Consider the following 25,864-nt stretch of genomic DNA (forward strand, 5'->3'; position numbering starts at 1 on the left):
CCCGCGCTCCCCACCGTCCCGCAGGGTCCCGCCCCGCGCAGCGCCCGCGGACGCGCGTGGCCGCGGGTTTTGTGTGCGGGACGTGTCCCGGCGGCCCGTGCGGCGGTGATGATTTGCATGGACACGCCTCCACGCCTAGGCCCCACCCCTTACGCTATCCTGGGGATCTGCGTGGCCCCGCCCCGCCAGAGCGCGTTCTCTTACGTCATCATCCCGCGCCATTGCCGGTTCTGCTTCCGGTTCGTTACTGGCGGCGCGGCCCCACAACGGGGCGTCGGCTCCGGGAGCCCCCGATGGCGTCAAGCGCCGCCCGCGGGCCGCGCTGCCGGGAGCGCAGCCGCCGTGGGCGGCTGCGACTGGAATCGGGGTCCGCCGGGCGCAGCCGGAGCCGTAGTGGGGACCGGGAGGATGAACAGCGAGCGCACCGTATGTACCGGGGGTGGCGGGTAGGGGGGGCTCCCCGGGGTACGAAGCGGTAACGCCGCGCCCGGTGCTGCGGGACACTGAGACGTGCCGGGGAGTCTTGCAGGGGGTTGGCGCTGATTCCGGTGTTTCTGGGCAGGGCAAGAGTCGTCGCCGGGAGATCCGGACTGTGATGGTGGAGGGGAAGCTGCCAAATCCCCGAAAAAAACCGTGCGGCCCCGAATCGACCGCGATGGGGCGGCGGAGGGGCATGGCGAGAGCTCTGCGAACGGGGCGGTGCCGCCCCCGGGTACTCCCGGGAAGCGCGGCAGGAAGGGCAAGGCCGAGGTGCTGCTGCTGGAGCTGTCCCCGCCCCGAGAGCCCATCCGGGTGCAGAAGATGCTGGGGAGCAGCGAGGAGGGTGCCGGCCTGGACACCTCCCGGGGCGGGCGGCCCAAGAGGAGAGCAGCCAAAGTGTAAGTGGAGGTGGCAGTGGGGGTCAGGGACCACCTGTGGGAGAGCTGAGGGTGCTCAGCTGGGGAAGAGAAGGCTCCAGGGAGACCTGAGAGCCCCTTCCAGGGCCTAAAGGGGCTCCAGGAGAGCTGGAGAGGGACTTGGGACAAGGACCTGGAGGGACAGGACAAGGAGAATGGCTTCCCACTGCCAGAGGACGGGGCTAGATGGAATTTTGGGAAGGAGTTCTTCCCTGTCAGGGTGATGAGGCTCTGGCACAGGTTGGCCAGAGAAGCTGTGGCTTCTCTGAAAGTGTCCAAGGCCCGGTTGGACGGAGCTTGGAGCAGCCTGGGCTAGTGGAAGGTGTCCCTGCCCGTGGCAGAGGGTGGGATAAGATGGGCTTTAAGGTCCTTTCCAACCCAAACCATCCTCTGAATCCATGATTCCATGGCCTCTGCCTACCCTAAGAAGTCTCGGTGTCTTCCCTGTGGAGCTTTGTCCCACTTTGGTGGCATGAACTGATTCCCCACAGAACGATCATTTCCCACTTTAAGGAATGTGTTTGCATCCAGGAGCTCTGGATCTGGGGCATGGGGAGATTCCTTGGTTCCTGAGGAAGCAGGAGGAGTTTGCTGGGGGGAGCTGGGGGTCCTGTGCTGGGCTGTGGTGCAGCTGGAGCAGATCAAACCCCTGCCCAGGGGCCAGAGGGGCAGGGCTGTCCCTGTGCTGCCCTGTGCTCAGCTCCAGGCATTGCCCTGGGCTCCCAGGGCTCTGCTGTACCTGCAGGAGCTGGCGGAGGAGCTGATGTCTGTGTGCCAGCCCCCTGCTCCCACCGAGGAGGCCCCGGAGCCAGAGCCCAAGTGTGTCCAGGGGAAGCAGCGGAGCCGGAGGAGGAAGGAGGAGGACACGGACAGCGACGACCCTGCACGAGACGCCGACTTCGTGCCCTCGCAGGAGGTGCTGCAGGCGGAGGAGGAGGAGGAGGAGGGCAGTGATGTGATGCTCAGCGAGGCGTCGGAGCCAGAACTGGAGATGCCCCGAGGGCACGGTGGGAGGACGGCGGCCACAGGGGTGAGGGCAGGGGCAGGGGCTCTGCCTGGGCCCCTCAGCTGTGTCCCAGCACAAACAGCTCCGGGTGTGACAGCAGTGACAGGGGCACGACAGCCCTGGGGCAGGACACGGGTGACACAGGGCCACGGGCAATGGGGATGGCAACAAGGACAGGTCCTTTGGGAGAGGGAGCAGAGCCTGGGCTCCTGCTGGAGCAGTGAGAGGTGGAGGCAGGTCCTGGAGGGGTCCTGGTATCCTGGAATTCCCTGCAGTGGGGCTCTGTGTCTTTAGCCCAGCGTGACACGGTGACAGTGGCTGGGGAGAGCACTGTTCTCAGGGGCTGGGCTGGTGCTCTTTGGGACAGGTGGGTCCCCCAGGGCTCAGGGGACATCTGGGGCCTGCTCTGACTCTGCTCTTGTGCCCAGAGATCCAAGCCCCCATGCCGAGGCCTCGCTCCCAACGGCTTCCCCAACTCCATCATGGCCCCAGTGGAGAAGAGCTCCAGCCTCACCTGCAGCCTGTGAGCAGGGGCTTGGGGTGCTGGGGGCTCAGGGGGCCACGGGGTGATTATTGGTGCCCTGGTATCGTCATTGGCACAGGCCCAAGGGCAGAGAAACCTTTGGGTGTTCCACTGGGATGGGGCAGGGCTGGGCCAGGGGCTGTGGGCAAGGGCAGGGGGTGCTGGCTGTGCCATGGTGGGGGAGGGCAGGGGGTGCTGGCTGTGCCATGGGGAGGGTGAGGGCAGGGGATGCTGGCTGTGCCATGGGGAGGGTGTGAGGGCAGGGGGTGCAGGCTGTGCCATGGGGAGGGTGTGAGGGCAGGGGGTGCTGGCTGTGCCATGGGGAGGATGTGAGGGCAGGGGGTGCTGGCTGTGCCATGGGGAGGATGTGAGGGCAGGGGGTGCTGGCTGTGCCATGGGGAGGATGTGAGGGCAGGGGGTGCTGGCTCTGCCATGGTGGGGGAGGGTAGGGGGTGCTGGCTGTGCCATGGGGAGGGTGAGGGCAGGGGATGCTGGCTGTGCCATGGGGAGGGTGGGAGGGCAGGGGGTGCTGACCGTGCCATGGGGAGGGTGTGAGGGCAGGGGGTGCTGGCTGTGCCATGGTGGGGGAGGGTAGGGGGTACAGGCTGTGCCATGGTGGGGGAGGGTAGGGGGTTCTGACTGTGCCATGGGAAGGGTGTGAGGGCAGGGGGTGCTGACTGTACCATGGTGGGGGAGGGTAGGGGGTGCTGACTGTGCCATGGGGAGGGTGTGAGGGCAGGGGATGCTGGCTGTACCATGGTGGGGGAGGGTAGGGGGTGCAGGCTGTGCCGGGCACGGGGCTGTAGCTGAGGCCTGGCACACATTGCAGGCGGGAGCAGAAGCACTCGCAGTGGGAGTTCCCAGACTGGATCCCAATGGCACACAGGTGGACGTGTCTCTCTGACAGGTACTGTTGAAGCAGGAGGAGAGGGAGTGGGGCTGGGAGGAAGTGGGGCAGGTCCCAGCAGTGTGCAGAGTGAGCGAGGGGGTGGGCAAGGGGGTCTCTTGGATTTGGCTATGGAGCCTCCATAGCTGCTGGAGTCACACAGAGGCTGGGATAGTGCTAGGGCATGGGGCTGTGCTGGGGTGACTGGGTGAGGGGCAAGGACACATCTCACCTTCTGCCTGCACAGGGAGGCTGCCCCATACCTGCCGGCAGAGGAGAAGTCTCCCTTCTTCTCCATCCAGCGTGAGGGCATTGAGGACGACGGTGCCTTGTACAGGGTAAACAGGTGTGTGACAGGGTGTCCTCAGGCCCTGTGGGGCAGTGGCTGGCAGTGGGCCCCAGGGTCATCCATGGGCTGGGCAACCGGCCTGTGCTGTGCCTTGGGGTCCCAGCAGCCCTCACCTCTCTCCCCCTGTCAGGTTCAGCTCCATGCAGCCCCACCCAGAGCGCCTGGACATTTCCTTCTTTGTGGGTGGCCCAGTGTGGGCGATGGAGTGGTGCCCGAGTCCTGAGGGCTCGGCAGCCCCGCAGTACGTGGCCGTGTCCTGCCACAGGAGCATGGAGGAGACGCACAGCGTGGCCGGGCTGCACACGGGCCCCGCACTCCTGCAGCTCTGGGGCCTGGGCACGCTGCAGTTGGAGCAAGGGTGAGTGGCAGGGCCTGGGGAAGGGGCCAGGGGCTGCCCAGGGATGGGGCAGGGCCCAGGCCTCGTGTCTCTCTGGCTGAGTGGGTGGTGAAGCTGATCCTCTCCCAGAACCACCAGCCACGGCCTGAACCCCATGGGGGCTGTGCTGGTGGCCAGCTCTGCTGCTGGTGTGCAGTTGTGTCTACTGGAGCTGCTGGGCAACAGCTGTCATGTTCCTCATGGCCTGACCTGTGCCCACAGCTCTCCTGACAAAGCCAGGCTGGCCTATGCCATCGCTGCCGACCACGGCTGCGTCTGGGACATGAAGTTCTGCCCCAGCGGGGCCTGGGAGCCGCCTGCCACAGCCCGGACGGTGAGTGTCCAAAGCACTCACCTTGGGTTCCCTGAGGGTCCTGAGGGGTGACCTGAGGGCTGAGCCTGTCTGTCCTTCTCCAGCACCCGCAGATGAGCCGGCTGGGCCTGCTGGCTGCCGCCTTCTCAGACGGCAGGGTGGCGGTGTATGCCCTGCCGCACCCCGAGGCTCTGCGCCGCGCCAAGACAACCCAGGTAAAAGGTAGGAAGAGCTGCGCCGCCGGGTAGGGGCATCCTGACCCTCCTCCCACTGTGCTGGGGTGGGGCTGCGAGCCCTGGGGCTGGAGCCGCCCTGCCCACGGTATCCCACTGTGCTGGGGAACTGCCAGCAGAACCATGTCCCAGCCTGGGAGCTGCATGAGGGGGCAGTGAGCCCACCTTACCCCCAGGATTGGGACACTGCTGCCCCCAGCCTGGCATCTGGCACAGGGCACAGTGTGGGGGTCCAAGGCTGCTTTTTGGTGTCAGAGGGTGTCACAGTGCTGCTTTGATTCAGTCTTGGGGACGCTGCAGGAAGCTGGCTGGGACACGGCTCACAGGCAGCCCCCAAAGCTGGGGGCTCTTGGCAGTGTCGCTGTGGCTGTAGTGGGATGCAGAGTATGATGCAGCCACGCAGTGTCTCCCCAGCCATTCTCCACATCCCTGCTGGCCACTGGGAGTGTGTCCTGCTGCTGGAGCTGCTCCCTCCAGCCTGGCTGAGCCGAGTGCCAGGGCAGGCCCGGGAGCGCTGGGCCGGCTCAGAGCTAATGGTGCCTGTAATAGGCTGTGCCGGCGCCGGGCGGGATTGATGGCTGGCGCGTGCTGGCGGTGGGCGCTCAGCCGTGACCGACAGACTGCACGTCCTCACTGACAGTGGGAAATGGGCTCTTGGTGCAGCTCCTGGCCCCCGCAGCACGTCGACCGTGCCTGCGCCGACTGCGGCTGGCTGGGCTGCTGCCACAGCGCCCGCGTGGCGTCTTGTGGCGGGGGGACCCCCGGCTCCCGCCACCGGCTGGGGCCCGGCACATCGGTGGCTGCGACTGCACGTACCATCTCTGTGCCTCACAGGCGGGCTGGAGCACTGATTCCCAGCCGCAGGATCAGTGCCAGGCTGCAGTGCCGAGCCCTGCTAGCGGCTCCCAGGCTGATGTGGCTGTGCTGGCTGTCCCTGGGGCACCAGGAATCCGCACCCAGTGTTCCTGCCTGGCAGAGCCGGGGCTGGTCTCCACACCATGTCCCGGCTGTCACAGCCGTGCCGGGGAAGATGCATGACTCCTCCATGCCTCCACCCACAGCTGCCACGCTCCAGGCTGGGACGTGCCTGTCTGCTGCCTGCTGTGCCAGAGGGGTGTGGGACAGGGTCCCCACAGCATGCGTGTCAGGTGTTGCTGGTGGGGGGGATTTTCTGGCAGATGGAGCTGGTGTGTGGGGGTCCCATGGGCACCTCACTCTGAGCTATTGGGCACAGAGTCTCTGCAGCCTTCCTTCCCCAGGAGTGCTACCTCCTTCAGCCCCATCACCCCATGGAGCAGATGTCCTGCATAGCCACTCCTTCCCTCCCCGGGGTGGTCACAGTCACGTCTGGCCCTTGCATATCACCACGTGCCCTTGACTTTGGTGCCAGTCATGGTGGGGTGGGGGCATGTCAGCCCTGCCTCACTTTTGTCTGCAGTGCCTTTCAGTGGGCTGCTTCCTCCTGCATTGGCAGGCCTGGTTGGGGTCCTGCCCCTGCTGGCTCTTGGGTTTGGTGCTCCACGTGCTCTGGTTCCTGCTGTGCTGGGGACACTGCTCTGGGGGGGTGGCAGGACAGGAACCAGGAGCCCTGGCCAAGGCTATGGGGAGCTGCGATCCAGGCTCCAGGCAGGGAGCTCCCAGAAAGCTGGTACCTGCCCTGACCCTGCTCTGCTCTCTTCTAGATGGGCCCCTCCACAAGCACCTTATCTGCAAGGTCAGTGTCCCCCACCACAGTGGTCCCTGTCGGGGCCAGCACCCAGCAAGCCCCCCGGCCGGTGCAGGTGGGAGAGCGGGGAGGAGCCGGGGCACCTGCGGAGCGTTGGAGGGGCAGAGCAGAGCTGTGCTCCCACCCTGCACATCCCGGCTCTCAGGGCACGGATGGCACCAGCGCCAGGCTGTGACCCAGGGCTGTCCCTTGGCCCCCAGGTGCAGTGCATTGCCACGCTCCAGGTGGGCTCCATCCAGGCAGGGAACGCATCCGAGTGTGGGCAGTGCTTCAGCCTCTCCTGGATGCCCTCCAAGCCCCACCATCATTTGGCAGCGGGGTTTTATGACGGTGAGTCTCTCCTCCCTCATCCTTGGCTGGGGCAAGGAATGGGGGAGCCCAGGGGTGAGGGATGGGGGGAGCAGCAGCCAGCGGTGGGTGCTGTGCTGGAACCTCTGCCTATCCCTGGGGTGGGGGAAGGCTTCTCTGGGCTGGCCATCGGCACCCTCACGTACCTGTCGGCTCCAAGATGTGGCTCTGGCCTAATCCACATCTGTTCAACTTGCCTGGATGGAATTTTCTACCAGCCTTCCAGTGATCTGCAGCTCTGTGCTGTCCTGCCAGGTCCTGCTACCATCCTGTCCTGCTCTGAGCCCCGGCCCCAGCTCTCACCTGGCTGCTGTGTTCCACAGCTCCCACAGCCCTGCCCATGCCGCTGCCAGGTCCTGCTGCCATCCTGTCCTGCTTGGAGCCCTAGCTCCAGCCTGGCTGCCATATTCCACAGTCCTGCCTGTGCCGCTGCCCGTCCCACACTGCAGCACCTGTGCCATCAGCAGCACCTCAGGGAAATGGGTCTCTCCACAGGCACCGTGGCCATCTGGAACCTGCTCACCAAGTCCCTGCTGCAGTGTGTGCACCAGCCCGATGCCTCCCTCAAGCTCTACCCTTTCCAGTGCTTCCTGGCCCACGACCACGCGGTCCGGAGCATCGAGTGGTGCAAGGCCGACAAGTGAGGGCAGGAGCGGGCACAGGTGCTGCCGGGAGAGGGGCTCCCTCCTTTCAGGAGGGGCTCCTTTGCCAAGAGGGGCTTGGGAGGCCGTGGTGCCGGTGGCACTTGGCCTTCTGCAACACTGGAGGGATAGGGTTGGGCTTTCCATGGTGAGGGCAGTAGAGCCACTGGGGGACCAGGGCCACCTGGACCCTGCACCGGGACAGGCCCCGGCTCTGCGCTGGGCTCTCAGTGCTACCTTTCTCCTGGTTCTCAGCAACTTCCTGGTCACGGCAGGCAGTGACCGCAAGATCAAGTTCTGGGACCTGCGGCGGCTCTACGAGCCCATCAACAGCATCAAGCGGTTCCTGAGCACTGAGGTGGCCTGGCTGCTGCCCTACAATGGCATCACTGTGGCCCAGGACAACTGCTATGCCTCGTGAGTGCCGGGGTCCAACCCCACTGCCGGGGCCTGGTTCAACCCCTCAGAGGCCCCTCTGGCCTCCCCCTTCCTGGGACTGTACAGCTATGCCATGGCAAAGGCAGGCTCTGCTTGTGCTGGGTCACACCGCAGCGGCACAGCATGACATCCGCTCTCCTGTCCCATCCCGGGGCACAGGCAGGGTGGGCCAGGGGACAGCCAGCCCCTGGGCAGGGCAGTGGGGGTCCTGCTGAAGGGGTCTGTGTTCCTGGTGAGTTCTCAGTCTCTAGAATCTGCCCTGAGCTGCCTCGTTACCCTGTGACGTGCTGCTAGTGCAAGGGTGGCTCCCCTGCCACCCGGGTCTGGGGGAAGGTGGGCTGTGCCTGGCTCGTGCAGTCCCAGCGGCAGCACAGAGCTCTGTCCTTAACCTGTCCCTTCCACCGCAGGTATGGGCTCTGCGGGATCCACTACATCGACGCCGGGTACCTGGGTTTCAAGGCCTATTTTGTGGCCCCTCGCAAGGGCACTGTGTGGGTAAGGGCTGGTGTGGGGCCGTTATGTCCCGGGGGCCGGGTCAGCGCCAGCTGGGGCCCGGGGCTCGCGGGTGGGGGTGGGTGACGCTACCTGGCTGGGGGTGGTGGGGACCCCGCACCCTCCAGCCCTCTGTCCCTGCAGAGCATCTCTGGCTCGGACTGGCTGAACACAGTGGCTGCGGGTGACATCACCGGCGAGCTGGTGGCTGCAGTGCTGCCTGACCTGACCATCAACCCCCTAAGTGTCAAGCGCTCCTTGGACCGCAGATTTGTAAGAGGCTGTCGTGTTTCGGGGTCGTGGGGGAGCCTGGCCCAGCACATGAGGAGCCAGGCAGGGAGGGGGCATGGGAAGACCATCCTGGGCCCCCCACACTGCTGATCCCTGGTGGCCCCTCGCTGCAGAGGAGCAGCAGGACCCCTGCCCTGCCCTGAGCCCCCTCTCACCCACAGCCAGTGTACAAAGCCAACCTGCTGCCCTGCAGCCCTGCCGGGCCCAAGAGCACTGAGCAGGCACTGCCCAGGACCCGGTGCTACAGTGAGATGGTGGCCAGGAGCTACATCCAATTCCGGGACACGGACCTGGTAGGAGAGGGCAGGATGCAGCTGGTGGTCCAGCTGCATGAGTGGGGCCTGTGGGGCTGGGACTGGGCTGTGGGGATGGCAGGGCCAGGAGACACTGCTGGGGCATTAGGGCAGCCCGTCACCTCTAGCAGAGCTGGGACTATGGTGCCTGCAGTGCTCCTGCCCCGAGCCCACAGCCCAAGGTAGTGCTACCACTTTCCAGCGCAGCTTCCAGAACTTCACGAGCCGGGAGCCCATGCGCAGGATGCACGCGCAGGAGGTGAAGGCAGAACTGAGCCTCGACCGCCTGCAGCTGGAGGCCCTGCACAAGGTGAGGGGGCCAGGCCCAGCCCCAGCCCTGCAGCAGCAGCGCTGCTGTGGGGGCCAAGGTCCCAGTGCCTCAGCCCCATGCCTCCCAAACCCCTCTCTTCCTCCAGGTGCGCTTCAGCCCCAACCTGGACTCGCAGGGCTGGCTGGTGTCGGGCGGGCAGGCGGGCATCGTGCGGGTGCACTGCCTGGCAGGACTGGCCTCCGGTGTGGGCCGCCAGCTGCTCCCGGAGTGCCAGGCCCGCTTCGCTTCCCTCTACAGGGATGTGTCCGGGAGCCCTGGCCCCCCCGAATGCTCCCCGGTGCCAGCGGAGTAGGGGGTTGGTCCCTCGTGCTGCTCACCCCGGGCAGGGCCTGGGGCCGGCTGTGCTGGCCAGGGACTGTGTCCCCTCTCGGTGCTGCCTTCCCACTGGGCCCCTGCTGTGGGAGGGACGGCTGCTCCCAGCTGCTCCTGGGATCCTCCAGACACGTCTTCCGAACCCGGAAGGATCTGTCTGTGCTGTTTGGCCTAAGCTGGGTGGGGGTGGTGGGACTGGTGCATGTACTGGGGTACATGCTGTGGGTCTGACCCCACAGAAGTGCCCATGGGCCCCAGTGGCGTGGGGCTGTGCTTGCGCTCACCTCCAGCCCCACTGCACTCCGAGGGGCAGGGAGGGGGCTGGGAGCTTTGGAATTGCTCACATTGAGCCTGTGTTCAGCTGTGCAGTAAACGTGGTTGATTTTGTACGGCTGTGGAGGTGCCTGCACTAGGGCAGCTGTGGCTGTGGCCGTGACTGTGGGGGTCCAACCCTGACTCCCCTGTCCCCTTCCCTGTGCCCCTCTGGCTCCTGCGCCACTGCTGCTTCTCCAACACATTTATTGGCAGTGCTGACACTGCTGCTGGCACAGACAGACGGATGGACACCGGCGGCACAGACACAACTCAGCGAGGGGGACGGATCAGGCCCTGGCGCAGCAGCCAGCGGGGGACTGAGCTCTGAGCTCTGGCTGCCCCAGCCCCCTGCACTTGGGGGTTGCAGCAGCTCCTCTGGCCTGCCCTCCCCGAGCCTGGGCAGCAGCAAAGGAGGTGGTGGGGACACAAACATCTGGGGCCAGGGCTGCATCTAGGGTCCCCCATAGGGGACATCCCTTCCTGCTGGGACATCAGGGCTCCGTGGGGGCGGGTGGTGGGGCAGGATCCCCCTTCCTCAGAGGCTGTGGCACAGCGGGGAGTGGAGGATCCCAGGGAGCCCCTGTGCTGCTGCAGCCAGGCCACGTGTCCGTCCCACCCAGGATTGTGCACCGGGGGCACTGTCCCACCCCAGGGCTACACAGCAGTGGGGTGGATACAGGGAGGACAGCACCCCGAGCTGCTCCAGGGCAGGGGGGGCCAGGGCCAGGCCCAGCACAGCAGCAGGCAGGGGTCTCAGGCATGGGGGTCCTGGCAGTGGGGACAGGCTGCTGTCTCTTCCTGGTGCCGCTCCACTTGCACTGTGCACGATGCAAAGCCAAACCTGCTCTGGAGCCGGGCAGTGACATCCCAGAGGACCATCTCAGGGTCGGCGCCAGCCTCTGGGGGCAGCAGGGCAGGGGCTCAGCCCAGGCATGGCCAGGGGGACCCCTCAGCCGTGCCCTGCGCGGATCACTCACCCACAGCCACGTGCACTGACACAGCGGGGTGGCTCGGCGTCAGCGCCCACAGGTGCAGGTCGTGGGCACCCCGCACCCCGCTGGCCCCCAGCAGCACCTCCTTCACCGCATCGAACTCGGCGCCCCGTGGTGTCCCTGCCAGCACCGCCTGGTCACGGGGGGCCACCCTTTGCCCCCAGCCACAGCCCCCACCTGGACCAGGGCTCCTGGTGGGATCTGCCAGGGCTGGGGGCTTCCCCAGGGGGACTAGGCTGGGCACAGTGGCTCTGGGCTGAGACGGCCTCACCATGGGGAAAATGTACCTGGGGTGGGGAGGAGGGGCTGGGGATATTTGGGGGGCAAGGGTAGGACAGAGGGGTGGACCGGGGCAAGCAGAGGAGGTGAGGTGCCTCATGGGCAAGGTATTGCAGCAGCTGTAGCCCCAGGAGCCTCTGTGCCCCCCTGCATCCGTGGTCTTGCACTCCCCTCACTCACCACTCACCTTCCATGAGGACCCTGAAGACATCCCTGAGGATGGTGAAGGTGGAACCGAGGACAAAGACCGAGAAGAAGAGAGTACTGATGGGGTCTGCAATCTTGCACTGGGGCTGCAGAGAGCGGGGTCTGTGTGAGGCTGGGGGGCAGAGCTGAGCTGGGCCCCTGGGAGTGGGGCACCCTGCATAGGGCTGGGGGAGTTGCTCCTGCAGGCAGTGCAGGTGGAGTCCAGCCCGGGCACCTTGAAGTAGATGATGGTGGCAGCCACGAGGACACCGATGCTCTGCAGCAGGTCACCCACCACGTGGACGAAGGCTGCCCGCACACTGGTGCTGCCAGGCAGGGGGGCATGGCCGGGCTGGCACCCCCCAGAGCTCTCCAGCTGCTCATAGCCCACTGAGCCGTGGCCATGGCCGGCGGGGGACTGGTGCAGGATGTAGGCCATGCTGGAGAGAGCAGGGCTGGCTTAGTGCTGCGTTGGCAGGGCATGGGGGCCCCACTGGCCCTGCCTTGCCCTGCACAGGCAAAGGGGGCACAGGCAGGCACCGTCCTCCAGGACAGTGGAGGGGAGTGGGGCTGGAAGTGCAGCACAATGACAGGGAAGCTGCAGCACTGCTGGGAGGTGCATGCGACTGGGCAGGGATTTAGGCCTGGGGCTTTTGCCAGGGCTCAGAAGATGCTGCTTGGGGGGCCAGGGGATGTGGAGCATGGGGATGTAAGCACGTGGACTGGAAGCTGCAAGCATAGGGGGGTGATGGGGAAGAGGAGGAGGCAGTACTTGAGGACGTAAGGCTGGTGCACAGGAACAGAAGGGGACCGGGGGCATGGCTGGGGGTCTTGGGGTACTGGGGGCACATGTGGGGCAGGGCTCAGGCTGAAGGTGCACAGGGGCCATGTGGGACATACACCAGGTTGACGCCGACGGCGCAGGCGGACGTGGCCAGCATGGCTCGCGCCTCAATCTCGTAGTCATTGCTGATGATGCGGGCGGCCGCCAGGTAGACGAGGGCTGCGGTCACAACCCAGATGGAGAGGACAGAGGCCAGCGCACCCAGCGTCTCTGTGGGACAGGAGCCCTAAGTGCCCACCACCCAGCCATGGGGGTGCCATGGAGCCGTGCCCCCCGTGGAGCCCCGGGGGCTGTGCCTCTCGGCTCACCTGAGCGGTGCCAGCCGAAGGTCATGGTCTTGGTGGGTGGACGGGTGGAGACCCAGAGGGAGAAGAGGCTGACGGACATGCTGCCCACGTCCGTCAGCAGGTGGGCCGCGTCCGTCATGATGGCCAGGCTGTGTGCCAGGTACCCGCCTGCGGGCACAGAGCAGCTGGCACCCCGAGCTCTGCCGGCAGCCACCCGCCCCGCCCCGGCCCCCCTTACCTATCACCTCCCCGACCATGAAGAGGCAGCAGACAGCGCAGGCGACTCTCAGCTGCCGGCTGGGGAGCCTGCCTCGCCCGGGGCTGGGGGCCGGGGGGCTGCAGCGGCAATGGAGAGCCGAAGCCGGGGGAGGCGGCAGTGCCGGGTGGTCCTGGGAGCCTGTGAACAGACTGGGGGCGGGGGTCGCTACTGGCCACACCGTCTCCCGTACCCCTGCCTGGCACCCCTGGGGGTCCCACTACCACCCTGGGGTCCGCAGCCAGGCAACCGATGGGGCACTGGCTGAGCCCCCCGGCGGGACGGGCAGCAAAGGGACCGGCGGCGGCAGCAGGAGGCGGCGGCACGGGGCTCCCGCCGGGACCGGAGCCGGGGGCGGTGCGGGTACCCGCGGGGAGATGTCGGTGGGACCGAGTTGTTGCGCCTGGGGCCGAGCCGTGGGACGGGGCACCGGTGCGGAGACGTGAGGCGTGGGAAGGGAGGCGGGGGCCGGGGCGCTGATGCGTGGGGCAGCAGTGCGGGAGCGGGGACGGACAGCGAGCCGGGGAGGGGGAGGTGTGATGGATGGACGGTACCGGTGTGAGTGGGTGACGGATGGACGGTACCGATGTGGGCGGGTGATGGATGGACGGTACCGGTGTGCGTGGGTGACGTTTGGGCGCCGGTAGCTGCCGGACGGACATCCGAGGGGGGAGCGGGGCTGGTGCACGGGAGGGACTGGCTCCGCTTGAGCGGAGGCACCGGTAGCAGGGAGGGCGCGGGTGGCGGCGGCGGGGTGAGGGTGCCGGTGGCGGACGGTCAGGGCTGACGCGGGGGCTGCGGAGGTGCCGATGTCCGTTTCGGATGGATGAAGACGCGGGGGCGGGCGGGGAGGGACGTGCCGGGGGTGTCGGTGCCGGGAGGGGGGGAACCGTGGGCTTGCGAGTGCCAAGGGAGCTGGGGGCGATGGAGATGCCGGGGATAATGAGGGAGCCGGTGCAGGCAGTGCGGGTGCGGGGGGACCCAGGGTTGCAAATGGGGGGGGATGATGGAGGTGGCGGTGCGAGGAATTGCCAGGGGCCCTGGGAGCTGATGGGGTGCCAGGGGTGGCAGTGCCGGGGTGATGAGAGTGCCGGTGATGAAGGTGCTGGTGCCGATCATGGGGATGCCGGGGCGCTGAGGTGCCGGTGGGATGGAAGTGCCAGTGGTGATGGAAGTGCCAGTGGTGACTGCGGTGCTGGACGTGCCGGAGCAATGAGTGTGCCAATGATGGGGGTGCCGGTGATGCAGGCGCCGATGCCGGCGGTGCCAGAGGCAGCGGTGATGGAATGACGGTGGTGCGGGTGATGGGGTGCCGGGGCGATGGGTGCCGGTGCCGGCGGTACCTCTTGAGGCGCAGGCTGCCGTCGGCGCGGCCGCCCCGCGGGCTGACCAGGCGGGCGCTCTCGGTGCCGGTCGGGGGCTCCATCCCGGGCGCGAACGGCACCGCGGGCACCGGGCACCGGCACCGGCGGGCCCCGCCCCCCGCCGTGGCCCCGCCCCCCCGCGGGGATGCGGGACGGGGGGTTCTGCCCGCGGGTGCCGCCGTTCCGAGCATCGGGGAGGGGCCTCTGGGGCGGGGTACAGGGGGTTTCTCGGGTGTGAGGGTCCAATGGATCTCCAGGCATATCCGTATGCTGGGATACGTGGGAGCTGTGTGTAAGGGGGGCTGCCTTCACGAGGGGGCTGTTTGGGGGCAGGGCTCGGCCTCACTTCTGTCCCTGGGCAGGTGGTGACACAACTGATCCTGGGAATCTTCTAAGCACGGGAAAGACAGGAAGGGCGCTGTCGTGCCTGACCACCCCACCACCTTCCGCGGTGAAATGCCGGAGCCGGTGTACGAGGGGAGCGCAGGGGACAGTGCCCACCCAGGCTTCAGGAATGCATTTGAAGCTGCATCCCTTGGGATCCTCCGAGAGAAGCTGTGGGAGCGCGGGCTGGTTGAGCCGCGAGGAGCAGTGAACACGGGCTGCATGGCCGAGACCAGAACGGGGTGGTCAGTGGCCGGTAATGACCAGTGTACCTCGGGGTCAGTGCTGGGTCCAGTCCCGTCTAACGCTGTCATTAGGGACCTGGAGGCCGGGCAGAGCACCCTGAGCACGGTGACAGGTGACACCCAACAGGGAGGGGCGACTGCACCCGGCGGGTCGTTCTGCTCCGTAGTGCGGAGAGACCGGAACGAGCTGAAGAGACGGCGGGCAGGAGCTGGGAAGGGTCAGCACGGGGCAGTGCCCGGTCCTGCCCTGGGAGGAACCACCCCAGGACTGGTCGGGGGCGCACGGCTGGGAAGCAGCTCCACAAAAAAGGCCCCAGGAGTCCTGGTGAGCACCGAATTGACCATGAAACATGCAAAAGCAACATGCCTTTGCTGCGAAACCGGCGAGGGGTGTCCTGGACCGATTTAGGCAAAACATTGCCAGAGGCACGGGCTGGACCTCGGAACCTCCCCCGGGGCGGGGGTGTCGCGGGTGGCTGGGGCGGGGATGGGGGTGCAGCCCTGGCGCGGGAGTGTCGCGCGTGTGGCGGGTGCCCAGGGCAGGGATGGGGGCGCAGCCCCCGGGGCGGGGGTGCCCGGGGCGGGGATGGGGGTGCAGCCCCCGGGCGGGTGTGGCGGGTGCCCGGGGCGGGGATGAGGGTGCAGCCCCGGGGCGGGGGTGGCCGGGGCGGGGATGGGGGTGCAGCCCCCGGTGCGGGAGTGGTGGGTGCCCGGGGCGGGGATGGGGGTGCAGCCCCGGTGCGGGGGTGGCGGAAGGCCGGGGCGGGGATGGGGGTGCAGCCCCGGGGCGGGGGTGGCCGGGGCGGGGATGGGAGTGCAGCCCCGGTGCGGGGGTGGTCGGTGCCCGGGGCGGGGATGGGAGTGCAGCCCCGGTGCGGGGGTGGTCGGTGCCCGGGGCGGGGCGGGGGGGGTCCGTCCCGGGGCGGGGCCGGGGCGGGGGGCGGGGCCTGCCCTCGGGGCCGTGTGCAGCGCGGCCCGTCCCGGCAGCCCCCGCGGCCCCGCGCGGCGATGGCGGCGGCGGGAGCGGAGGAGCGGCGGGGGGCGCGCGGGGCGGCGGGGCCCGAGCGCGGCCCCGGCCCACTGGGCTCACTGCTCAGCCGGCTACCGCTGGCGCCCGCCCCGGCCCCGCGGCGCCGCACGGCCAGCCAGTGCAAGCCGGAGCCGCCGCTGCTGCGCACCAGCAAACGGACCATCTACACGGCCGGGCGGCCGCCCTGGTACAGCGAGACCGGCGCGCCCGTGGACGAGGCCTTTGTCATCGGTGAGCGGCGGGACAGGGATGGGGAAGGGATAGAGCCGGGGCCGGGATCGGGCCTGGGAGGGGATGGAGCCGTGTCGGGATCGGGGCCAGGATCCAGCTGCAGTCGGAAATTCTGGAGCTGGGCCCCGAGGCACGGCCGGGGAGGGACTGGGACCGGGACCGGGACAGAGCTGGAGCCGGATCCGGGGCCGTGACGGATCCGAGGCCGGGGCGGTGCCCCCCCCGTTCCCTGCAGGCCTGTGCGGCGGCAGCGCCTCGGGCAAGACCACGGTGGCGACTCGGATCATCGAGGCGCTGGACGTGCCCTGGGTCGTGCTTCTCTCCATGGACTCCTTCTACAAGGTGAGGGTGGGGGTCCGGGAGTCCGGCGCGGTGCTGAGCGGTGCTGGGGCTCGGGGGTCCAGTGCGGCCGTGGGAGTTCTGGTGCCAGGGGTCCAGCGCAGCGCTGAGTGGTGCCAATCCCTGGGGGTTGCACAGTGCTCAGGGATCCAGCATAGCACTGAGTGGGCTGATGCCTGCAGGTGCTGGACGAGGGGCAGCAGGCGCTGGCAGCCCGCAGTGACTACAACTTTGACCACCCTGATGCCTTTGACTTCGAGTTGCTGATCAGCGTCCTGCGCAAGCTGAAGAAGGGCAAGAGCGTGAAGGTGCCAGTGTATGACTTCACCACGCACAGCCGGCGCCGTGAGTGGGTGGGTGCCTCAGGGCCGGGCTGGGCCTGGGGGTCAGAGCCCCAGGAAGGGGAACACCTCTGGGAGCTGGGAGAGTAAGGCAGGGAGGGGCTGGGGATCATCAGATGTGGGGGGTTTGTTCTAGGCTCATACCGGAGGTGTAGAGGCAGCAGGAGCATGGGAATGGGTCTCAGAACAGGCCAGCACAGAGTTCAGGGAGAGGCTCAGTGTGGGGGAAGGCTGAGAGCTGGGGGGAAGGTGTTGGGCAGAGGTTTGGGGTCTGGAGCCAGGCTCAGAGTCCGTGCTCAGCTGGAGTGCGGTGCGCAGGTGTGAGCAAGGACCCCGAGAGGTTGGGTGGTGAAGGACGGTTGTGGGGAGCCCCACCACACTGGTGAGAGTCTGGGGGTGTCAGGGAGTGTCTGTGCTGGTGCTGCTGTGGCATGCGAGGAGGGCAGGACGAGCACAGCTCCTGTCTACCTGCAGAAAACGGTGTATGGGGCCAATGTCATCGTGTTCGAAGGAATCCTGGCCTTTGCCAACAAGGAGCTGCTCAAGGTATTGCTGCCTGAGGCAGCCACTGGCCCAGCTCCATGCTGACCTGGAGGGGACCTGTGGAGATGGGACAGGCGCTCGCCCTGGGTGCCACTGCAGTGGTGGGGGCTGTGGGGGGAGAGGTCACCACGCTCGCTGGCAGAACACCCCGTGCCAGAGGCCCTAGGGGAGGTGACACTGGGTGCTGTGGCTGGATGGCCGAGGGGAGCGAGGCAGGGTTGCATAGGGGTGCTCACCCCTCCCAGTTTTCCAGCTCCTGGACATGAAAGTGTTTGTGGACACGGACTCTGACATCCGGCTGGTGCGGCGGCTGCAGCGCGACATCATGGAGCGCGGGCGGGACGTCGTGGGGGTCATCAAACAGTACAACAAGTTTGTGAAGCCGGCGTTTGAGCAGTACATCGAGCCCACTGTGCAGGTCGCCGACATCGTGGTGCCCAGGGGTGAGGCCAGAGCTGATCCCGCCATTGAGAATGGGTGTCTTGGGGCAGGGGTAGGTCAGCATCCGTCCCACCTGGCTCCTCTGCTCCCCTCTCAGGTGGGGAAAACTTTGTGGCGCTGGACCTCATCGTGCAGCACGTGCACAGCCAGCTGGAGAAGGTGAGCTGGGGCAAGGATCAGGAGAGTCCTGCACGTAGAGGGCAGGATGGGGCTGTGCACAGCCCTGTGCTCCTGGAGCACCGAGGGGGCTCGGTGTCACCTCTCTCTTCTCAAAAGGCCTCAGCGCGGCTCTCAGGGCAGCAGAGCTCAGAGGCAGGCACTGGGGAGGAGGGTGGGAGCTGGCCGGGCTGCCCACGATGGCTGTGCTGGCCTGTGAGTGACTGACTGGGTGTCCTTGTGTCCTTCTGTGCCGCGCCGATGACCGTTCCACCGCCCAGCGTGAGATCACGGTCAGGTACGTGGGTCCCACCGCCACAGAAGGGCCGGTTCTGGGCTGGGGTGGGGGGCTGCTGGCACCCGCTGGATCCTGAGTCCTGCTGCCTCCCCGTCGCCACTGGCAGACCTCTGCTGTGGTGCCCGAGTGTAGCTGCTCCTCCCCGATGCTGCAGTGGCTGCTCTCAGCTCCCTGGGGCTCGTGTGGCCGCAGCTGCGGGCTCTGCGTGACCCGTCCCACACTGTGCCTGATGTATGTGGCCAGCTCTCCACCCTGCTCCCGGCCCTGTCTGGAGTGGGGCTCCTGCCCCAGGTGCTGAGTTATCCTGGGCTGCTCACTTTTGCAGGAGAAGTGCCCTGCGTGCTCCATGTTCCCTGGGAGATCGTGTCCCCTCTTGATGGGACAGCCCTTGTCCCTTGGCAGAGCCTGGTCCCAGGGTGTGTGGGATGGTCCTGCCCCTGCAGAGCTGCTGCTTCTCATGCTGGCTGAGGCCAGTGCTGTGGAGGCTGCAGCAGCGGCGTGTGTGGTCTGGGAGATTCGCCCTGGTCTTTCTCTCTGGTCCCTGGTACCAGACGTGGGTCATTCCTCAGGATCCAGGCGGGAAGGCCGTGTGCTTCCTGGTGACCAGCCTGTGTAGAGGGGTCTCCTGGAGCCTTCCTTCAGCGAGGCCGTGTCCCTCCGAGGGCCCAGCGTGGTGGCTCTGCTTGTGCTGCACGGCTCTGACCCCCTTTCTCTCCGCAGGGCAGCCCTGGCCTCTGCTCACCAAGGGCAGCCACTGCCGAAGACGCTGAGTGTCCTGGAGAGCACACCGCAGGTGCGAGGCATGCACACCATCATCAGGTATGTCCCTGCCCCTCCTCCAGCCTGTTGGGTGGTGGCACACCACAAGGCCTGGGGAGAATTTTCCTCCTCTCTGCCAGGGGATGTCAGTCGAAGGTGTTGGCCTTGAGCAGAACAGCTGAATGGAACTGGCCCTGGCCCACAGGCACTTCTCTGGTGACAAGACCTTGGCACATCTGCCTTGGGTGATGCTTGAGCCAAGGGCTGCCTTTTCCTACAAAGAGAGGGGACTGATTGGCTCTTTCCTCACTGGAGCACAGGATGGTGGCACAGGGCGAAGTGCCTCCTGCCCCTCTCCCAGGGCACTTGAGTTTACAGCTAGCTTAGAGAAAGAATCTGGGCTGCTGCTTCCATGACTTCACCACTCCCTTGATCTTTTCATTCCTCTCTGATGCTCCTTTTGTCCAGGTGACAGTAGTGTTAGTGCAGGGTCAAGGACTGGATCCCCTGGAACCACTGAGGGATTCCCTGTTGTTGTGGCTGCAGAATCTGGCAGCCCCTGTGTGTGTTTCTGCACAGCAGAGAGGGAATGCTGAGCTCAGCTGGGCCCTCCTGTGCCTGTGCATGCTGTGGTGGTACGGCACCTGTGTGTGGGTTTGGAACCCTGTGTCCTTATCAGAGATCTGGAGAGGATCGAGTGCACCTTCATACATTCACAGATGAGACCAAGATGAGCGTGAGTGTGGACCTGCTGAAGGGTGGGAAGGCCTTGCAGAGGGATCTGGACAGGCTGGATTGATTGGCTAAAACCAGTGGTGTGAGGGTCAAGGCCAAGTGCCAGATCCTGCCCTTAGGTCACCATAACACCATGGAATGCTCCAGGATGGGACAGAGGGGCTGGAAATCCAGAAAAGGCCCTGGGGGTGTTGGTGACAGCGACTGGGTGTGCCCAGGTGGGCAAGAGGCCAATGGCCCTGGGGCTGTGCCAGCACTGCTGTGGCAGCAGGGCAGTGCCCTCCCTGTGCTGGCACTGCTGGGGCACCTCCAGTGCTGGGGCAGCTCTGGGACCTCAGGCAGGAGACACAGGGAGGGGCTGGAGCGTGGGCAGGGAAGGGAAGGGAGCTGGGAAGGGGCTGGAGCAGCAGGAGGGGCTGAGGGAGCTGGGGGGGCTCAGCCTGGACAAAAGGAGGCTCAGGGGGGAACTTCTGGCTCTGCAACCCCCTGACAGGAGGGGGGAGCCTGGGGGGGTCGGGCTCTGCTGCCAGGGAACAAGGGACAGGACAAGAGGAAACAGCCTCAAGCTGTGCTAGGGGAGGGTTAGGTTGGATATAGGGAACAATTCCTTCACGGAAAGGGCTGTCCAGCCCTGGCACAGCTGCCCAGGGCTGTGGTGGAGTCCCCATCCCTGCAGGGATTTAAGAGCTGTGTGGATGTGGCACTTGGGGACATGTGTTAGTGGTAGCCTTGGCAGCGCTGGGGGAGCATTTGGACTTGATGGTCTCAGGGAGGTTTTCCAACCCAAACAATTTATGCTCTTGTGATTCTTATGACCACGTGCAGGCTGGGCACCACCTTGTACATTCCTCTCCTCGCTCCTCCCTCCTGAGGAAGCGCAGGCTCCAGGGTGGGTCACGGCAGTAAAACAGGTGATGTGGCACCGCAGGCTGTGCCAGGCACAGCCCTGTGCCAAGGCCCATGTTCCTCCCCCAGGCTGTGCCTCTGCCTTGTGCCACAAGTGCCTGATGACCTTAATCCGCTGAGGCTCAGGGCTGTGCTGAGCTGCCTGGGGGGGTTGGGCTGTTCCTGGGGCCTGCAGCACCGTTGGCCTCGAGCTCCTGTGCCAATGCCATGTGGGAGTGGGGTTGAGGGTGGTGGGCTGAGCCCCTTGCAGATGGTAACTGAGAGAGGCTGTGTTTCTGAGGGGTGTCAATTTGCCTTGTCATCTACCTCCTCAGATCCTGCTGAGTCTGGGGCAACGCCATTCCCAAATCCCTGAGCCAAGGAGCTCTGCTGAGAGAAGTGCCTGTGTTAGGGGACAGGGAGGCAGCTCGTGTGAGACTTGTCAGCACTTTCTGGCTTTTGCATGACTTGGGCACGGTGTAGGGCTATGGCTGGTCCCCATGTGGGACCCTCTGCTCCCAAGCTGCTGCTCTTACCTGCTGCCCTCCTCCCAGTCTCCCAGGGAGCTCCAGGCTGGCAGGGACCAAACACACCTTTTGCCACACTTCCTGCAGCTCTGTGCTCAAGGTTACTGCATCCCAGAAGATCTGGCTCTTGTCTTTATGCATCAAATCAGACAGTGGTTTGAGTGGGAGGGACCTTTAAGAGATCCCTAGTCCAGCCCTTGCCATGGGCAGGGAACCTTCCACTAGACCAAGTTCCAGCTGCCACGGTGCCACTGGCCCCACTCGCAGTGCTCGTGGAGTGCTGCTGCTCCCACCAGCACAGCCTTTCCGAGTGCCTTGGTATCCCAAACCCGGGGCCTGGATCACTGCAGAGTTGTGAGCCAGGATTCCCCTCCCTCCTTTTCCCATCCTGCCTTTCCCAGTGCATCTCCCTGGGACGCAGCCGGTCGATCCTGGCGTGCCAGGCTGCTGCCAGCCGGCACCGTTCCCTGTCGTTCCACACTAGAGGCTACTCGTGCTCCACCCGTCTGTCTGCTGAGAGGGTGTCGGTGGCAGCAGATGAGCATCACCACAGCAGATCCAGGCTGGCATCCTGGGGGAAGTGCTTTCCAGAGCGATTTTCTGTTGTTGTGGAGGGGCGGAAACTGAAAATGAGCCTCGCACTAGAATAGCTGCACAGTTTGAGTCATGAGGCTGTGGATGGATGGGGTACAAAGGATGCAGTGACAGGACAAGGGGGAATGGCTTCCCACTGCCAGAGGGCAGGTTAGATGGAATTTTGGGAAGGAATTCTTCCCTGTGAGGGTGGTGAGGCCCTGGCACAGGTTGCCCAGAGAAGCTGTGGTTGCTCCATCCCTGGAAGCGTTCAAGGCCAGGTTGGAAGGGACTTGGAGCAACCTGGGATAGTGGAAGGTGTCCCTGCCCATGGCAGGGGGCTGGGGCAAGATGACCTTTAAGGTCCCTCCTGACCCATACCATTCTGGGACTCTGTAGCCCATCCGTGCCCAGGTTTCCCAGTGCCTGGCTGTGCCAGTTGGCTCTTGGCTGCGGAGAATCCTGTTTGTGAGTGGAGCCAATTCAAACTCCAAACAGATACTCCCGGTCCCTCTAAGCCATCCAGCGCCCTCCTGCTGTCTCCTGAGCGTGCTGGGGAAGGCTGAGGTCCTCAGGAGTGCCAGCTGTGGTGCTGCTGTGCCCAGCTGTGGGCTCCCGTGTGCCACAGTTCTTGTGCCCCCTCCACAGGTGGGAGCAGTGCGTGCCCTCAGTGGGTGAGTGGACTGGTGTTGGGACAGCGGTGTCCCCTTTGGGAATGCTCTGCCACCTGAGGAGGCGGGATGGCAGCAGTGGTGGAGTGATCCTGGTCCCCTGCTGCTGCCGGGGGTGTCTGGCTGCCCTCCCTCGCACGCCCCTTCCCCCGGTGTCACCGAAGCTGCTTGTGCCCTGTATGAGGAGAATTTTCATGGTTGTCTGTGCCTCCACATGGTGGGGCCAGGGGTGCTCCCCCATCCCCAGAGGAACCTGCCTCTGCAGGAGCACTGTGGGTCCCGTCCCACCCAGCTGGGGCTGGCACAGCCGGTGCGGGGCTTGGCGGGGGCAGCTGCCTGGGACAGGACAGGCTGCGGGGGAGGCAGGGCAGCTGCCAGGCTCGTGCTGCTCCCGAGCTGCTGTGGGTGTGTGTGTGGGTGCAGCCCATCCGTGAGTGCATGCTGACAGCCCGTGCTGGGAGCCGTAGGCAGGGCGCCTGTTCCTTCCAGACCAGAAGTTATATTCCACCTTCCCTGGGGGTGCCAGCTATGCCTGGGGATTTGGGAATGTCTGTGTCCATGGGCTGCTGTGGTCGCTGCAGGTGCTTGCCCATGAGTGTCCCCGGAATGGCTGCAGGAACACCCAGGGACAGCAGTGACTGTTGGTCCTCCTCCGGGCGCCTCGGTGGGGTTGTCTGTCAGCCGGCAAGGTGTGAGAAGCAGCAGATGATGTCTTAAAATGCAGACTAAAAATATTCAATATCCTTCTGCCTTTTCTGGAGCGTTGCCAGCTCCACCTCTTCCATCTGGGAACAAGCACATGTCTGTGGAGCTCCTTTGTCCTCATGTTTCCCTCAAGGCTGGTAGCCAGAGCGCTCCTGGTAGGAAAAGCCAGTCACTTTCCCTCTGCCCTGGGGTCAATGCCCTGCACACAGGGCTGACTTTACCCCTCCTGAGGGAGGGGACGGGTTTCCTGGAAATTGCAGCTCTGTGGCAGCTTTGTTCTAGTTCGTGTTTGTTTTCGCTGTCCTCAGCTCATCAGGGCTGGGAGGAGGGCATGCCGGGTATTTCAGAATCACCTGGTTTGTTGGCAGTGCTTTATCTCTGACTTAGTACACAGAGGGAGGGGCTGGGGACATGTTCAACCTTTTCCCGTCATCCAGCATGCCGGCCATGGTGCACTCTGGTCTCTTCCACGGTGGGGTCCTGATCCCTCCTGGCTCTGCTCCTGTTCCCCCCTGGGCTCCCCAGCACTCACCCATTGCTCCTGAGTTTCTGCTGCCCCAGGACCGCTGGTGCTGCCTGACCTGCTCCCACCTCCCATTCTCTCCCAGCTCTCTCCACTGTCTGCAGACAGTGTGGTGTCCCCTTCTTAGGGGAATTGAGCCCCTCTCTTACTGTGTGGTCCCATCTAAGACAACAGCCAAGGCCTCTGAGTCCTGAAATGCTGGTGATCACTGACTGTGTCACCCCGAGAGGGCTCTGGCTCCCACGGACTGGGACTGCTCTCTCTGATGGATGGTCTCTGGAGCCCTGCATGCCATCTGCAGGGAAATAGTGGTGGCTTTGCTCCCATCTCATGCGTGTCCTCCCTCCCAGGAACAAGGACACAACCAGGGATGAATTCATCTTCTACTCGAAGCGCCTGATGCGGCTGCTGATCGAACATGCCCTGTCCTTCCTGCCACTGAAGGTGAGTGGCTGCTCTTGGGTGCAGCCACAGCCCCATCTCCATCCCCCCTCCTGAGCCCCTGGGCCACGAGGCCTGGCTTCCCCTGCACTCCCTTGTGCTCCCCTTTCTGCAGTCTGTCACTGTGGAGACGCCCCAGGGCACGACGTACGAGGGGAAGCGGTTCCACAGGCAGCGGGTGAGACACGGTCCCAGCCCCCTGCTCCCCACGAGCAAACGTCTGCCCCGGGCCAGGTCAGCACACGCTGGGAGCACCCGGCACATGTGTCCCTGCCCCTTCCCCAGATCACCGGCGTGTCCATCCTGCGAGCGGGAGAGACCATGGAACAAGCCCTGACCGCCGTCTGCAAGGACATCCGCCTGGGCAAGATCCTCATCCAGACCAACCTGGACACGGGAGAGCCCGAGGTGAGCCCCGCTGCACCCCGGCGCATGGCCGTGCAGCACCAGTGGGTCACTGACACCCCCTCCTTCCCTCCCCAGCTCCACTACCTGCGCCTGCCCAAGGAGATCAGCGAGGACTACGTCATCCTCATGGACAGCACCGTATCCACGGGGGCTGCGGCCATGATGGCCGTGCGTGTCCTGCTGGTGAGGGGCCGGGGTGGCGGTGCGGGGACAGGGGACCCTCTGTGCCCAGCCAGGCTCTCAGAGCTCCGTGTGTCGCAGGACCATGACGTGCAGGAGGACAGGATCTTCCTGCTGTCACTGCTGATGGCAGAGATGGGGGTGCACTCCGTGGCCTATGCCTTTCCCCGTGTCCGCATCATCACCACCGCCGTGGACAAGCGAGTCAACGAGGAGTTCCACATCATCCCGGGCATCGGTGAGGGGGACAAGGGTGTGCTGTGCCTCAGAGCCAGGCCCAGCACCCTTGGGGGAGCCCCACGGCCACACTGAGGAGGCTCTGGCGGGGATTGTAGTGGGGCCAGTGCTGCCATCCTCTCACTCTGTCCCCTCCTCCTCCAGGTAACTTTGGGGACAGATACTTCGGAACTGATGGCCCCTCAGGCTGGTGTGAGAGTGACGGCGTGAACTGCTGAGCTGGTCAGCCGTGGGGCCACTGACCAGTCTGGCTGCAGGGCTGGCCCCCACCCCTGCCCCCCAGAGGGGCTCCATCCTGCCAGCCTGTGCCCACCTGGCAGCCCCCAGCTCTCAGGACCTGCAGAACAAGCCCCTCACTGCCGGCCTCCCTCCACCCCAAAGGACCAATCCTCCCCAGGGAGGAGAAGGAGGAGGAGGAGGAGGGATGGCCTCATGCAGCCCAGGGAGAGGGGACATTTCAGCACATTCCTTGCCATCTGAGCCCTGCCTCTGGGGCCCTGGCCAGCCGTGCCTCCAGAGGGAGTGGTGGTCTCCCCACAGCTGTGCCTGAGGGGCTGCTTACCCTCTCCCCAGGGGAGGAGGGGGACAGGGCCTGGTACCCACTGGGCACTGGGCAAGCTTCGTGCCTGGAATCCGTATTTATTTGTATTTATTGTGGGTAGCCCCAGGTTCCGGCAGGACCCCCGACATCAGGGACTGGGACCTCATGTTCCCACTGTCTCCCCGCCGATGCACACTCCATGCCTGCCAGTCCGCACTCCGTCCCCACCCTGTGGCCCCGGGAGTAGCGGGGTTGGCATCTAGCTGCTCTCCCGGTGGTGTCCCAGCCCCGGTGCGCAGAGCGGAGCCGCTGTCCCCGGGGGCGGTGAGGCGCCCTAGTGCTGCCCTTGTTGCTCAGGTTCTTCTTCCAAAGGGCAGCGGCGGCCTCGCCCCGCCCCGGCGGCAGCAGGAGGCTCCGGGGCCGGGGGTGTGCCCGTGCCCCCAGCGCTGTCCGGGGCCCCGGCCGTGCCGTCACCCCCGCGCTGCCCCCGCCGCCGTTTTGTACCAATAAAGGAGCAGCGCGACCCCCGTGTGCCGCCTCCTGCCGCCGCGGGGCCGGGAGCGGTGCGGGCGGTGTCCCCGTACCGGGCCGGGGGCAGCACGGCTGTCCCGGAGCCGGGCGGTGCGGGGTGTACCCGGGGCGGGATGGCGCGTCTGGGCCGGTGTGTCCGGGGCCAGGGCGGGGTGTCTGGGGC

At 65.8% G+C, this 25,864-nt stretch overlaps 3 protein-coding genes across 6 annotated transcripts; 2 read left to right on the forward strand and 1 right to left on the reverse strand.

The window, feature by feature from the left end:
* Positions 1–95: 95 nt before the first annotated feature.
* Positions 96–9,807, forward strand: GTF3C2 (general transcription factor IIIC subunit 2). 4 transcript variants are annotated; one of them, XM_032682643.1, is made up of 18 exons: positions 97–426; positions 563–878; positions 1,623–1,926; positions 2,331–2,425; positions 3,255–3,332; positions 3,559–3,657; positions 3,791–4,018; positions 4,259–4,370; positions 4,454–4,571; positions 6,265–6,296; positions 6,509–6,638; positions 7,152–7,296; positions 7,553–7,714; positions 8,143–8,230; positions 8,372–8,500; positions 8,680–8,811; positions 9,019–9,121; positions 9,228–9,807. In XM_032682643.1, exons 1-18 carry the CDS (start codon positions 294–296, stop codon positions 9,683–9,685), a joined length of 2,862 nt encoding a protein of 953 aa, XP_032538534.1. In that variant the 5' UTR covers positions 97–293; the 3' UTR covers positions 9,686–9,807. The 4 variants fall into 4 exon arrangements, 3 of the variants coding, with proteins under 3 accessions (XP_032538534.1, XP_032538535.1, XP_032538536.1); XM_032682644.1 differs by having other exon boundaries at positions 98–426; positions 9,014–9,121; positions 9,380–9,806; XM_032682645.1 differs by having other exon boundaries at positions 294–426; positions 9,014–9,121; positions 9,228–9,536.
* A 331-nt stretch (positions 9,808–10,138) lies between these two features.
* On the reverse strand, positions 10,139–14,060 carry SLC30A3 (solute carrier family 30 member 3). Its single transcript, XM_032682647.1, has 8 exons — positions 13,957–14,060; positions 12,596–12,765; positions 12,379–12,525; positions 12,127–12,280; positions 11,462–11,666; positions 11,228–11,333; positions 10,747–10,881; positions 10,139–10,668 (listed from the first exon to the last, which is right to left on the reverse strand). Exons 1-8 carry the CDS (start codon positions 14,037–14,039, stop codon positions 10,523–10,525), a joined length of 1,146 nt encoding a protein of 381 aa, XP_032538538.1. The 5' UTR covers positions 14,040–14,060; the 3' UTR covers positions 10,139–10,522.
* Positions 14,061–15,614: 1,554 nt separating this feature from the next.
* LOC116784246 (uridine-cytidine kinase-like 1) lies at positions 15,615–25,703 on the forward strand. The gene is made up of 14 exons (XM_032682646.1): positions 15,615–15,867; positions 16,103–16,209; positions 16,389–16,559; positions 17,022–17,093; positions 17,344–17,533; positions 17,629–17,690; positions 17,969–17,985; positions 18,706–18,804; positions 23,714–23,807; positions 23,920–23,982; positions 24,090–24,212; positions 24,288–24,395; positions 24,474–24,630; positions 24,774–25,703. The coding sequence occupies exons 1-14, from the start codon at positions 15,615–15,617 to the stop codon at positions 24,845–24,847; spliced, it is 1,590 nt and encodes a 529-aa protein (XP_032538537.1). The 3' UTR covers positions 24,848–25,703.
* The last annotated feature ends 161 nt before the right edge of the window (positions 25,704–25,864 follow it).

Source organism: Chiroxiphia lanceolata, chromosome 3 (genome assembly GCF_009829145.1).
Source record: "Chiroxiphia lanceolata isolate bChiLan1 chromosome 3, bChiLan1.pri, whole genome shotgun sequence".
Classification (NCBI taxonomy): Eukaryota; Metazoa; Chordata; class Aves; order Passeriformes; family Pipridae; genus Chiroxiphia; species Chiroxiphia lanceolata.

Excerpts from the sequence above, each read along its gene's own strand:
- GTF3C2 (XM_032682643.1), top strand. The coding sequence starts at position 294 with ATGGCGTCAAGCGCCGCCCGCGGGCCGCGCTGCCGGGAGCGCAGCCGC. Across the intron at positions 3,658-3,790 it reads GCCTTGTACAGGGTAAACAG|GTTCAGCTCCATGCAGCCCC; the intron begins GTGTGTGACAGG and ends TCCCCCTGTCAG. Across the intron at positions 4,019-4,258 it reads ACGCTGCAGTTGGAGCAAGG|CTCTCCTGACAAAGCCAGGC; the intron begins GTGAGTGGCAGG and ends CTGTGCCCACAG.
- LOC116784246 (XM_032682646.1), top strand. The coding sequence starts at position 15,615 with ATGGCGGCGGCGGGAGCGGAGGAGCGGCGGGGGGCGCGCGGGGCGGCG. Across the intron at positions 15,868-16,102 it reads GGACGAGGCCTTTGTCATCG|GCCTGTGCGGCGGCAGCGCC; the intron begins GTGAGCGGCGGG and ends CGTTCCCTGCAG. Across the intron at positions 24,213-24,287 it reads TGGACACGGGAGAGCCCGAG|CTCCACTACCTGCGCCTGCC; the intron begins GTGAGCCCCGCT and ends TTCCCTCCCCAG.
- SLC30A3 (XM_032682647.1), bottom strand. The coding sequence starts at position 14,039 with ATGGAGCCCCCGACCGGCACCGAGAGCGCCCGCCTGGTCAGCCCGCGG. Across the intron at positions 12,281-12,378 it reads CTTCGGCTGGCACCGCTCAG|AGACGCTGGGTGCGCTGGCC; the intron begins GTGAGCCGAGAG and ends CCTGTCCCACAG. Across the intron at positions 11,667-12,126 it reads GCCGTCGGCGTCAACCTGGT|CATGGCCTACATCCTGCACC; the intron begins GTATGTCCCACA and ends TGCTCTCTCCAG.